Consider the following 14,540-nt stretch of genomic DNA (forward strand, 5'->3'; position numbering starts at 1 on the left):
AAGTCCACTCTTCTAAAGTTTCATTATTGCCTTATGCTAAGGGAACATTTAGGTTTTGTATTTGCATCATTTAATCTTATCCATGTTGTCATGCCAAATAATTATGAAGCTAAATTTTAATTGACTGCAGAACAGTCCAGTCCCTAAAAGCAGAAATGGTGTTCATGATGTGAAAGCTGGTGTAGGCAGTTCAAGAATATAGCATTTTTTCCCAAAGTGTGATAGTCGCTGTGTACTATTGCTCTGAATAAAGATGGGCCACCCTGGGTCTCTAGAACAGTGGGCTTCTTCCTTAGGGTTAATGCACAGGCTTTAGGGAGTGCAGAACCTCCCAGAAAGACTAGGCCTATTTTTGTGCATAGAGAGTCTGGGTAACACTTTAATTGATTTTCCAGGGGGTCGGGGGTTCCTATCTCACAAGTTTGTTTATCCTGTATCATTTTCTTTATCTAAATCCATACTTGGACCATCCTCTTAAATAATTCTAGATCATCTCCCAGATTCTCTTGGTAAATCCGTGTGTATTAATCCTCTCCATTGGGAAGATTTTCTTTCTACTTAACTTGAACTCCACCCCTACTACCATCAACTGTGGAGCTACAAAAACCTACATCTTTATTTTTTTTAATTTCAGTGTATTTTCCAAAGTTTTCATATCCTCTTAGGCTGTAGAAGTTTATTCTGAAAGCAATATTTATATAATGCTTTAAAAATAGTCATATGTATGCCAAAGTCCGTAAAAATTTTTTTAATGTTAAAAATCTTCAGAACTCCAAAAGTGAAATTTTAATATAGAATAAATTTGATTTAATATAAAAATATAATTTTATAGTATGTGAAGATCTCTTCTTTGACTTGAGTTTCTCCTGTATAAAATTGTTCCTTTTATTTATTTCTATTGTTAAATGTAATTATTATACTAAAGCCCATAGAGAGTTGAATGTTTGAACCGAGTCTGCCTGATTGCAAGGTCTATCCAGCGATTTAGGGGAGAGATCGGTTCTCACCTTTGTAAGCCTGGGTTTCTAGCAGAGGAGAGGTGTGTAGCAAATACCAGGTGAATGAAAACGGATCTCAGCACAAGTTCATTTCAACCACTTATCCCTACTACTTGTACAGAATTTTAAAGCTTACAAAGTGTGTTTACATAAGCTGCTTTATTTTTGGATTTTCACAAAATTCTGGGAGGTGTAGGGCAGTGATTCTTTTCTCAGTTTTCCAGATGAGGAAACAGAAGCCCAGAACGGGCATAGGGTCAAGTCAAAACATCAGTTAGAGATTTAGTGTTCTTTCCGCCTCACCTCTAGGTTTCCATTCACAATTCCTGCCCTCTTGCTAGTGAATCACTCTCCAGAATTACACTGGTTTCACAGTGAGAAGAGCGTCTCTATTGACATTTTAGGAGAGGATGTCAGAATGATAGAGGTGAAGATCCTTTTTCTTTTCTGCTTTCAGATACCGCCGAAGAGCACACGTGACTCCCAAGTCTTACCTCTCATTTATAAATGGTTATAAAAACATTTATGCTGAAAAGGTGAAATATATTAATGAACAAGCTGAACGTATGAATATTGGTAAGTGGAACAGAATCTTATCTTTTAGGGCTTGTCTGATAGGCATCCCAATATTTTGTTTGGTGGATATTGTTGTATTTGAGAACAAAATATTGATTTTCTTGTTAGTAATACATTATTTTGAGGGATACCCTTATGGGTCTTTTGACCTGTCAAGAAACTCTGGGCAGACAAAAATCTAAACAGAGGTGGGCTGTTTTATTTTGTTTTTTTTAATGGATGTTAACTAAATTTATTGAGGTGATCATTTTGCAATACATACATATATCAAATCATTATGATGTCCACCTTAAACTAATATCATGTTACATGATAATTAAAAAAAAAAGAATCTATACTCAGCCATAAAAAAGAACGAAATAATGCCTTTTGCAGCAACATGGATGGACCTAGAGACTATTACACAAAGTGAAGCAAGTCAGACAGAGAAAGAAAGATATCATATGGTATCACTTACATGTGGAATCTAAAAAATGATACAAATGAACCTATTTACAAAACAGAAACAGACTCACAGATTTAGAAAACAAAACTAGGGTCACCAAAGGGGAAAGAGATGGAGGGGAGGGACAAATTAGGAGGTTGAGATTAACATATACACACTACTAGATATAAAATAATCAACAAGGACCTACTGTATATAGCACAGGGAACTCTACCCAATAACCTTTATGGGAAAAGAATCTGCAAAAGAAGAGGTATATGTGTTACTAAATCACTTTGCTGTACTACTGAAACTAGCACAACACTATAAATCAACTATACTCCAATATAAAATAAAAATTAAAAAAAAAGGAATCTGTTCTGTTCGTATATACCATGTATGTGACCTCTGTGTGCACACATATACAAATGACACTGACTGTAAAGTAGTAAAACTAATTTCACCAGCTATAAGGGAAGACAGTTCTCTATATTATAGCTAACACATTTTATTTATAGCTGCTGTGATAGAGGTGGGCTGTTTTTCTTCCAGAACCATTTTATTCAACTCCTTCAACTTTGGGTCCACCCTGTTGGTCAGCGAGTCACCATAGTCGCTGAGTTGCTGCTTACAGATGGGCAAAAGCCCGCCCTTGGGAACACCACGATTTCAGTTTTTGGTTTCATTACAATTTCCCTCAATTTGTGTAAACTTTGCCATGTTAATGCTTCTCAAATTTCTAACAAAGAAAAAGACAAAACAGAAACAAAAATGAACAAATAAAAACAAAAAGAGAGTTTACGTGAGCAATGATTTTCTGAGTGTCTAGTATATGTAGCATAAGCAGGAAAAGTGTAAATGGGGACCGATTTTATGTCCAGAAAGCATTTGGCCCAAATAATCCAAAACACCTTAGTGCTGTCTTTTCACGTCTTCACAGAACGTGGTCACAAAGCATAAAGGTCTGTGAAGTTATGGTGATGATAAGAACCCTATGAGAGAAACTTTCTTCTGTTGTCTTTCTAAATACTCACCTTCTTGAAGCTTGTCTATATGATGCTCTAGACTCAGGGGTGTGCTGAAGCTACTTGCACTGGTTCATGAGAACTGATGGTTAAATTAGGAATTTTATGATCTGGTTGCTAACACAGCCTTTATTAAAAATTAATTAACTTACAATTAAATTAGTTATGTTAAAAGTGAGGGCAATAAATACTCAAACCTCATTACTTCTTAGCTATTTTTACTTTAATTTACTCTTATTAAGGTTCTTGAGGAACATTATTATTTCTATTCTATCTGTGTGGTAGAAATATTATATAATGGTGTGTTACTGAGAACCTCTTGGTAGCTTGAAATCAGACATGGTGGGAGTATTTACACCACAGAAACTGGAAACCATACAAATGAGTGCCCTCACCCCAGACCCTGATGCTAAATGCTTACCAACACCACTCCATCTAGAGCCCAGTCGGAATGTGAGAAATTTAGTTAACCAGTTATTTTTCACTGGAGCACTGAGATTCTCAGAGCCTGTTGCAGAAGTTTTAGCGGTTATTTTCATTTTTATAGCAGAGAACCACAAAGAACGTTAATATATTATCTGTCTCATTTGCCATGTCAGCTGCAATATGATTCAAAGGCAAAAAAAATGATAGTTACAAAGCCAATGAAAGCATAAGTTTGTCAAATAAGTTCCCTGGCTAAATTCAGCTTACTCATTATAGCAATGTGACTTTCCCTTAAATGTGACTAGATGATATTCTTCAGTCAGAGCTATTTTCTTCATTTCCTGATGAAGCTCTCAGAAATATGGTCAGTATCATTGCTCCTAAAATATGTATATTTTTAAAGCATTTTGTCCATAATTATTTTGTGTTTGTTATAGTGCAAATTATGGTGCCTTGTAAGTAGTAAATACTGAATAAATGTTTGATGAGGGGGTAGTCATATACTCAGTGTATATGTGTGTATTTGTAAAGGTCTTGATAAGCTGATGGAGGCAAGTGAATCTGTTGCAAAACTCTCCCAAGATCTTGCAGTCAAGGAGAAGGAGTTGGCAGTGGCATCTGTAAAAGCAGATGAAGTGAGTTGGCATTTATTTTATCACTACTGTGAGGAATATTTTTCCATATTAAAAAAAAAAGCATTGTTTAAAAATGTTATGAAAAAGTAAACAGGGTATAAGCCGACAGACTATTTCTGGTGAGATAATGTTTACAAAGACCATTAGACATTTTTGTTTAACTTATACCAAGTCATACCTAAACTATTATATCCTCTACTTGGTCTAAGACTATTTTTCCTCCCCTGGTTCTGTCTGTCTCTCTTGTTTTCTGTCCTGTTTAGGAAGTTTCTGCTTGACTGCAAGTTATATTTGGTCTTCTCTTTAAGTTCCCTGCATGCTCTAGGTTTCTGGGATAACCCAAGTCCCATCTGAAGTTTGTGTCGAGGAAGGAAAAGGATAAAAAGAAGCGTTGGTTGAGTTTGTTTGTTTGTTTAAAGATACCCTTCCCAAGTTGATAGGGATATATGTGTGGCTGCTCCTTTATCTACAACTCCTCCCCCCAGTCTCAGACCGCTTTCAACTTCCACTCACTGAGGGTCAGTTAAGAATGGATACTTAAGTCTTGACCCTTAGCCAGTTACTGAAATGAGAGAGAGAGCATAGGAGAGACATTTAGGATATGACACATGGTAGGCACTTAGCACCCTGACGTATGGTAGGCACTCAATAAATATTAGCTATTTTTTTTGTTATTACATGAGGCTTAATAGGACTTCTGACTTTATTCTATTGCACTGACGTTAAATAGTTTTAAATTTCTAGAAATTACATAGAATAGAAATATCATTTTTCTGAAAGCTTAAGATATTTATTTATATAGTTCTTGCCTCAAAGAAGCTTAGGAAATAGAAGACTGCAAGACTGCTCAAAGGAGTTACTTTAATACACCTTAAAATATAGACAACTTAGATGGGGAATAAATTTGCTCTTACTCTTGTTTTACATTATATTGAATAAATATTCTCTCACTGCTCAGATCTGTAAATTGTGCTGGAAAGGTTTCTACTCTTGCCTCAAAGAAGCTTAAGAAATAGAAGACTGCAAGACTGCTCAAAGGTGTATTTAATACACCTTAAAATATAGACAACTTAGATGGGGAATAAATTTGCTCTTACTCTTGTTTTACATTATATTGAATAAATATTCTCTCACTGCTCAGATCTGTAAATTGTGCTGGAAAGGTTTCTAATATTTACCCTCATATGTTTCCTCAATTTAACAGGTATTAGCAGAAGTCACAGTAAGTGCTCAGGCTTCAGCCAAAGTAAAAAATGAAGTGCAGGAAGTAAAAGACAAAGCCCAAAAAATAGTGGATGAAATTGATAGTGAAAAAGTAGTAGCTGAGACCAAGCTCGAGGCGGCTAGACCTGCACTGGAAGAAGCAGAAGCAGCCCTGAATGTGAGCAGTGCATTGTTCTCTCTCGCCACACAAGTCCTAGCAGGCACCATGTTTTGTTACATGAAATTAACTGTGGAATTTTTGTAATCAGAAAACTGAATTGAATTCTTAATGTGATTTAGAATTTCTGAGTCTTGAAACAAATGTTTCTGTTGATTACATTTCCTAAGTTCTACCTTTTTTAAGTCTTTACTTCCCATAACTGATTTTCATTCTCAAATCAGCTCTCCATGAGAACCGAGGAATAATGCTAGTGATTATTGGCTTAAACTGTAGCCTAAAGGGACTCAGATTCTTTAGAGAGCCTTCTCAGTTCCTTCAGCATCCCAACTAGCCTATGTCTTGCAGCCTTCAACCTTTTGAAAAATCCCCTTGTGGTTCCCATTGCTCTTAGGATTAAAGTCCCGAGCTAGGTATCCACAGCTGTGAGGCAAGAAGATCTCCATTTGCCTCTCATGACCACATGATAGATGATCTGGAGTAAAATTTACTTAACTCTCTTGGGTCTCAGTCAGGATTCTAATTCTTCATTGATCCTTGAAGGATCAATGTAAGCATTAAAAGTAATGAATAGTTTGCTGGGCACATAGGAAGTACTCAATAAATATTAGTGCTACTGCTGTGATAACCTGTCTTCTGTCTACCCCTTCAATTTTATCTCTTGTCATTTTGTCCCTGCACACAGTATGATCCAGCCATACAGAAACAGCTACAGGCTTCTGCAGTAATCATGGTCTGTTACCTTTAAATGGGTCTCTCCCTCTGCCAGGAATGCTTTCTATTTTTCCTAACTTTCACTAACTAGTAAGAGTCAGTCTTCAAGACCAAGCTCAGATCTCACCCCTTCCAGAAAGTTTTCAATTCTTCTGGACCTCCTTTGTTTTCCTGTAACTCCTATACTTCTAACATGGCAAATAAACATAGTTTAGGGTAATTGTGTTTTCTCTCTCTTTTCCTTGGAGGATTCTGAGGACAGGGCTGTTTTTGGTGTGCTTTTGTTTTATACGGGAGAATGCTTGTAGTTGTTAAATAAATGAATAGATTTAGAATCATCATTTAATAAAATCATGACAATGACCAGGACACATTCTCCCCCCTAACTCCTTTTGTGGGTCCTATGATAACACACAAGAGACTGATCACTGGAGTTTTTTATTGATCATATGATGTCCCAGTCCTTCTTGACTTGAATGTCAAGTAATATCTTATTTCAAACCCAGCTCACAGATAGAAACTTCCAAAAATATTTTTATGAGCCATATGTTACAATAACTTTTCTTGTCTCCTTCGAATTCCTCTCCCTTCCATAGACAGGGCAGCCCTCAAAATGAAAACTGAAGGTGAGGTTTCTGATATTCAGGACCTTGCCCCTCTTTTAATATCCATATAATATAGATTCTGTGCTTTGAAGATGCAGATTATCTAAATGTTACACATTAATGATGGTTGTTACTAACAGAGGTCTGGGGTGGTGGGCAATGAATGGTAGTGATATACTAAAGCAATTCATTGAGGGCTACGGGGGGAAAAAATGAAAACAGAGAAACAGAAAGCCCAATTTAAACAATGAAAGAGCCATTATCTTGGAACGCAAACCCTTGAGGAGATAATGTCAGGGATTGGGGAGAAAATATGTTTTAAAGTTTTCCACTTTAATTATTTAAAAGTATGAGATTTCCACATGACTAGGAATACTACTTAACAAAAAATATTCTGATCCCTAACCCTAAATACAGACTATCAAGCCAAATGATATTGCCACAGTCAGGAAACTTGCAAAGCCCCCTCATCTTATTATGAGAATCATGGACTGTGTTCTGTTACTATTTCAAAAGAAAATTGACCCTGTCACTATGGATCCAGAAAAACCTTGCTGCAAGCCATCATGGGGAGAGTCATTAAAAGTAAGTAAAATCTATCTCTGTAAGTCCTATGGGGTGTACCAGGTGTCCACATCCCAGGATACTCAATATAGACCAGACACACTGGCAGACAATAATCAGTCATTGTGTACTGAAGAGTTTTTCTTAAACTGCATCTCCAAAAATGTAAGTGGGGAAAGATTTTAAAGCTGAATGCCCTCTTTTTATAAAATCTGTCCAGAACCTGTAGGTAGTATTGACATAGTCTTGATGTCATCCCAACCCAGTCTCCAAAGGGGGGTTTGTGTGGTTGGGGGCATTTAGATGCACTCACTAGATGGGAAACTTCCATTGTTTTTCTTCTTTACTCTTCACTATGGAAACAGGAAGACAACCTGCAATTTACAGCTTTCGGTTGACTACTCCCATAGTCTTGATTTGTATGTTCAGAGCAAATCAATTATTACTTCTTTGAAAAAAAATTCAGTTTAGAAGTACATACTAACTCAGGAAGAAAGTACACATTTTCTTCCAGAGCTTACAGGCTGTAATACTATTTTTCAGTTGATGAGTGCGACGGGATTCCTGTGGAGCCTTCAGCAGTTCCCCAAGGACACAATAAATGAAGAGACTGTTGAGTTACTACAGCCATATTTTAACATGGATGATTACACTTTTGAAAGTGCCAAAAAAGTCTGTGGGAACGTGGCTGGTCTGCTGTCTTGGACACTTGCTATGGCAACATTTTATGGTGTCAACAGAGAAGTGTTGCCTCTGAAGGTAAACGTTTCCCTTCTTCTCCCAGTAAATCAATTCTTAATAAAATCATTCATCGTTATTGCTGCCATTAAAAGACAAAGCATAATGTAGTCTAATAAAGGTAGGTTTCTCTGTTACCAAATTTTTCTTTTTCTCTGTATGTCCCCTCACAAGTTCTCATTCTTTTTATATCTGTTACAGGTTTCTTGGCCTTGCAGACAAGAAACCAAAATCAACTTGTTAACTTAAACTAGAAGTGAACTTATTTGGAATAATAATTGAGCTATCATGAAAGAAAACTGGCTTTAAAGTTTGGAGATTAGGTTTGGGGACTGAATTTGATTACGATATTCCAAACAAAACTTATGAAAATTAAGATCAACACCTAGAAATGTTTTAAATTTCAAAGACAGGAAGAGAACCTTATAGGCATCTAAGAAACAAAGTTTAAAAGGTTGCTTACAAAAGAGTAGAGATCAGGATGTGCACAGACTTGCCACAACCCTAAATACTAGAAAATAATGGAAAACATATGCAGAGTACTGAGGAGGAAATTACTGGGGTCCAAGAATTCAGTCGCTGGCCAAGCTGCCCTTAATGGGAACAAAAGACAAAAAGACATTCTTAAGGATGCGATTTAAGTGTTGAGGGATAAACACACACTCTCTCTGTCTCTTTCACACACACACACACACACACACACACACACACACACAAACACACACCCCATCTATACTGGGCCAGATTGTCCTTTATGTCTGAGAGAACAGAAATACATTCTCAGGAGTGCAAAGGATTCATAAAATATATCACCCAGACACACACTACCCCCAATCCCCGCCCCCCAGCCTGTCCCATAAAGCTAAAAGTGTTGAAAGTGGTTGCTCTTTCCACTTTGTTGAAAGTGGCATGGAAAGTGGTGAGCGGGTGGGTGGCAGAGGGTTACTGTTTTCTAATAAGCCTTGTAGAAATGGCTGCCTCTTTAAATTCTGCACATAGGTAGCTTTGAGAAAATTTAAAGTTTTAACAAAGGGAAATGATGAGCAAATATAGCAAACACACCCAAACAAAAAGATACCAAGAGAGAAATGTTACTATAAATGTAGAATTCAAGAAAAAATAAGCACTTAGAAGAACAGTTATTTTTATTGATAAAAATTATGATCCACAGTGAGACTTAATTGTAATAATGCTTTATGCGATAAATAAAATAGCGTCAAGTTACATAAGGCAAAATCCATTAATAGTTTAAGTGGAGTTTTTTAACAAAAAAGAAAATCCTGTAATTTGATATTGTGGCATATGCTATCAATCCACAACAGGTCTGGTAGGCAGAGGGCCAGCTTTAGAAGGGACCATGCTTGGCTTAATGCTCTGTTATCACCCTCTTAATTTTTAAACAAGGGGTTCTGCATTTTCATTTTGCACTTTTATGTAGCCAGTCTTGAGTAGGCATAAATTAATAATTATATAGAGATTTTGCACTATATTATTTTTAAAGTTGAATAGCTACATTGAACTTTCTTCATATGAACAAAGAATATCAAATTATTTCCAGTGTCCAAGAAACATTTATAAAAATTGATGATATTCAATTCTAGAAGAAGACTTTGATTCAATTCCCAAAAGCAAAAATTTCTGAGACCTCATTCTTTGACTATAACAATAAAAATAAAATGCTTATTTTTTTTAAAAAAGCTAGTCATTTCTATTTAGAAAATGATGACAAAAAGCTAGTTACCAAAGCTTTTGTGATGCGGCCAAAATGCTACCTTCTCAGCCTTTAAGTGAATCAAAGAAACTAAACACTCCAGTATATATATACTCATTTATAAGCATACACACACACAGAGACAATTTAGGGAAAGTAGAAAGAGCTAATAAAAATAACATTAAAAATTAGAAAAAAGTAGTAAAATTAAAGAATTGGTGCTTTGCAAAAAATATATATATATATGAGATATGTAATGAATATAAAAGATAAATCCATATAATTACAGATTATAGATTTAAATAATTAAAAAGCAGAATCTAAAGTTATTTGTAAATATATTAGAAAATCTAAATGAACTTAAAATTTCCTGAGAAAAATAGCTAATTTCAAAAAAACAAATATTGAGAAAGAAAATAAGAAAGTTACAAAGGAACTTCAACCCCAGAAGGCTCTAGGGCTATATTACTTTACTGATTAATTACTTTAAATTTATAAGAAACATAAGTATCATGCTATAGGACTTAGAGAAAGAGGAAAAACTACTGTTATAGTAATTTCACTTCAAAAAATCTTTACCAAGAAAACAATCCTAAATGTTTACATACCCAATAGTATTCATCACAGCATTATTTATAATAGTTAAAAATGGGCAGAAGACTTCCCAGGTGGCGCAGTGGTTAAGAACCCATCTGCCAATGAAAGGGACCTGGGTTCGAGCCCTGGTCCGGGAAGATCCCACATACCGTGGAGCAACTAAGCCCATGTGCCACAACTACTGAACCTGCGTACTGCAACTACTGAAGCCCACATGCCTAGAGCCTGTGCTCTGCAACAAGAGAAGCCACCACAGTGAGAAGTCCATGCACCACAACGAGGAGTAGCCCCCGCTCGCTGCAACTAGAGAAAGCCCACATGCAGCAACGAAGACCCAACGCAACCAAAAATAAATTAAAAATAATAATAACATAAAAATGGGGAGTAGGGGAGAAAGATATGTCTAAAAGTAAGGCAAAAGTTAAGTAAATTATGATATATCCAAATTGTGGGATATTATGCAGCCATATAACTAATGTTCATGAAAAAGTGTTTAAGGATGTGAGGAAATTATATTACTCTAAGTGAAAAAAAAAATCAAAATGCTAGTTATCCACTTCTTGACACAATACTCACAGACTCTTTCTGGGTAAAATCATGAGTAATTTTTTTTTCTCCTTCCCATTCATTTCTGCGATTTCCATATTGAACATTAATAATTAAAAGGAAAAAAATGAACTTTAATGAAATTTCTCTGCTTCCCCAGGTGAAGACAACGAAACAGATGACTTCCAAATAGGGCAAAAATTATGTAGTAACTTATGCTATTATTTACCAATTAAAAGCACGAATGTTTTGTAGCACTAATACACCTCTACACTAATCACATCTTCTTCCTTTTAAGGCTAACTTGGCCAAGCAGGAGGGCCGTTTAGCAGTTGCCAACGCTGAACTGGGGAAGGCCCAGGCACTGCTGGATGAGAAGCAAGCTGAGCTGGATAAAGTGCAAGCCAAATTTGATGCTGCAATGAATGAGAAAATGGTGAGATTAAATACACAGAAATTACTAATAAGACGTACTGAAATGTTACACAAGTATGTGTTGTGTTTAGAAATCCAGCAAATGTTTACACTGAAAAAATATTTACCTGAACGCCCTTGCTCACTGGCTATGTCTGCTTATTTTGGATCTTCAACACTCCACATTCTTTTTTTCTGTTTTTAGTAATTATTTTCTATAAGAAGAAGCTGTGATGTCATACCTAAGAGTCTTGACTTTGGAGTCAGAAAACTAGGTTTGATATCCAGTTCAGTCACTTATGAATTGTGCAGTTGGGGGTGATTGACGAACTTTATCTGTTAAATACAGATAAAGCTACAACCTTATGGTATAGGTTGTAAGCAGTGGTGGTCTGGTAAACGTTCAACAATCAGCTTGTCAGGGTGGAGGCTAGGGGGAGAAGAAGGCCTTGATTTGCAGTGTTTGCTGATTTCTGTGGTCTAGGTACCCCCTGCCACTGTCCATTTTAAGCCGTCAATGTGACAAGACGACGCATGTATGGGAAAAGGTGCAGCATGCCATTATATACTATTTCCACCATGCAGATGCAATGAACTTAACCTCAAGAGTATAGATAATATGAAAATGTAGTAAATAACTAGGAATTGATGAATTTTGATTATTTATTACCTTTAACATAAATTTATGTAATTTAGTTGTGAGCTATGTAATTTAATTTAATACTGTAATTTAAATTTTAATAATGGCTGTGTTTAACACCAGCTCACAAATTTTCTGAAAAGTGTAACAACTGACTCTTTTGAGCTGATACAAGCTGGCTTCAGCATACTACTGTCGTGTAGGATTTTTCTGGGGAAAAAAAATCCTTTGTAAACTGCAAAGAACTCAAAATTATTATTAAATCCAAGAAAAAGGTATATTTATTGTTTTGAGAATATTTAATAGAAATGCTATTTAAGTTATGTGATTTGGATTCTCTCTTACAAAATGGCTCTTCTTGAAATTTCGTAAGGTAAAATAACTATATTATGAATGATTTACAAGAATTTAATATGTAAAATTTTACTGACACTATATTTTTAGATTATATTTATTTTGCAAAGTAAGAAATTCCTCCATGTATTTTTATGTGTGAATATAATGGATGTTTGATCAAGCAATTTAAGCAGCTCTTTGAGACATTCTCCATTTATGAATGCAGGATTTGCTTAATGATGCTGACATGTGCCGGAAAAAGATGCAGGCAGCTTCCGCCCTCATCGATGGATTGAGTGGAGAAAAAGTCCGATGGACTCAGCAAAGCAAAGAGTTCAAAGCTCAGATTAATAGGTATAAAATTTGGTCTTTGATATAATTGCTTTCCTTCTTAGTCATCACCCCAAAGGCCACCTCTTTGTGGCATGGGGGAACATAAAGTCTCATTCCTTGAAGTGCTTTTCTCTGTTTCCATATCCCCATCTCAGAATCCCATCATCTAAGAAAGTGCTTAGAGCTTGAGTCCCACACTCTCAGTAAAATGGAGAAGGAAGAAAACTTGGTGAAACATTTTTAACCTCAATTTTGGTTCAACAGTGTGGGCTTTCAGTGTGAGAATGCTTCTAATATTGTCTGGATTTGCCAGAACAATCTAGTTACTGGTTCCAGTTCTATACTGTTCACCTCAAGGATTTTGAAAGTGTGGATCAACAGTTTGTTCTAAATGGAAAGGTATCTTGGGCTGGTGTCTTCTGAAAACCGAAAGAGAGGGAATGAGAGGGGCTTAGGAGAATGGCAAAAAAAAAAAAAAAAAAAAAAAGAGGATGAAGAAGAAGTAGTGGTTAAATCAAGATTCAGTCTGAACAAGACTAGGGCATGGGATGGGAAAAGGATGCTTTCCTCATCTGGAAGTCAAGCTTCAGGACCTGTAGGCTTCAGAAAGGAGCCATCTTTCTTGCTCCCCGACTTACTCCAAATGAGGCCACCCCTACCCCATTTTGAGCCTTTAGGCTCCTTTTTGCATGGTCTCTCCATGTCTGGCTGCCAAGTGTTAAGCTGGGAGCAAAGAAGGACTTCATCTAGTAACAAAACTGCCTGGTGGCCTTTCAAACTCCTTACTGGGAGAACTTAAAATGTGTTAGTGATTCACTTTGTTTTTTCTTAACAGACTTGTAGGTGATATTCTGCTGTGCACTGGATTCCTTTCCTATCTTGGTCCTTTCAATCAGATATTTAGGAACTATTTGCTTAAAGATCAATGGGAGGCAGAGTTGAAAGCACGGAAGATTCCTTTCACTGAAAATCTGAATCTTATTTCAATGTTGGTGGATCCTCCAACAGTAAGTGTTACTTTCTTTACAGCATTATTTGAATTTCATTTCCTACTCACTAAGAAATTAAGGTACACCTAATTTGTTCTTTTTGCATTTAATTGAAAAGATTGTTTTGAAAATGCTAAAGTGTTATAAAATTTTTTTTCTTTGTGATACAAAAGTTCCTTTGCATTTTAAGAAATCTTGCTTTCAAATTAATACCGGTTGCACTGCTATGAGTGAAAAGATCATTTGTGAGTGACAGGCTTGCTAATACTGAGCTCTTCTAATAACCCTTCATTATTTACACCAGTCCTATTAAATCACATTTTCTTACAAACATTCTAGGAAAATGTAGGTGTTCGCTGGACGTAAGTACTGGTATTAACTTTCTTTTGATCATTAACCATCTTTTTATAATGTCCACCAGTATAATATAATAGCATGATCTGACATCACTGGGTAAATGCATGCACTGCTGCACTAACCTTCCTTGCTGGGAATTTGACGCCACTGTCAATTTTTAGTATACCTTACAGAGCTCCTGTGGTATGAAATGCTTTCCGGGCAATCTGTATTCATGAGCTGCTTTTTGATTTGTAAATATGTTCCCCAGTTGAAGTTTCCCTAGGAAAGCCAAACTATTAATTTCAAGTTACCGCTGTTTAAAAGTCAAAAAATAATCTTTTTCAATTCAAACAGTGTTCAACTGGTCCTTACAGGGAAGAGTAATGTATTGGAGACGCACTGGGCACAGGTGAGGTGAAGTGGGCCAGGATATTCTTTGTCGATTGTGGCCTTTGGTGGAGCTGGGATAATTTAATGAAGGTGGAGGCTGGTTGGCTCTTTGGATCTTGGATGATTTTGTTGACCACGTGGAGCCAGACTGACAGTTCC

General features: G+C 36.2%; 1 protein-coding gene across 1 annotated transcript in view; it reads left to right on the top strand.

The window, feature by feature from the left end:
* Positions 1-14,540, top strand: part of DNAH8 (dynein axonemal heavy chain 8) — a 318,214-nt gene that overhangs the window by 200,767 nt on the left and 102,907 nt on the right. The window contains exons 66-73 of the mRNA XM_024766073.1: positions 1,456-1,574; positions 3,981-4,084; positions 5,289-5,465; positions 7,202-7,369; positions 7,892-8,107; positions 11,239-11,376; positions 12,557-12,684; positions 13,499-13,670. Coding sequence (XP_024621841.1) covers positions 1,456-1,574; positions 3,981-4,084; positions 5,289-5,465; positions 7,202-7,369; positions 7,892-8,107; positions 11,239-11,376; positions 12,557-12,684; positions 13,499-13,670 — 1,222 coding nt within the window. The remainder of the gene's footprint in view (positions 1-1,455; positions 1,575-3,980; positions 4,085-5,288; positions 5,466-7,201; positions 7,370-7,891; positions 8,108-11,238; positions 11,377-12,556; positions 12,685-13,498; positions 13,671-14,540) is intronic.

This window comes from Neophocaena asiaeorientalis, unplaced genomic scaffold (assembly GCF_003031525.2).
Source record: "Neophocaena asiaeorientalis asiaeorientalis breed wild unplaced genomic scaffold, Neophocaena_asiaeorientalis_V1.1 scaffold46, whole genome shotgun sequence".
NCBI lineage: Eukaryota > Metazoa > Chordata > Mammalia > Artiodactyla > Phocoenidae > Neophocaena > Neophocaena asiaeorientalis.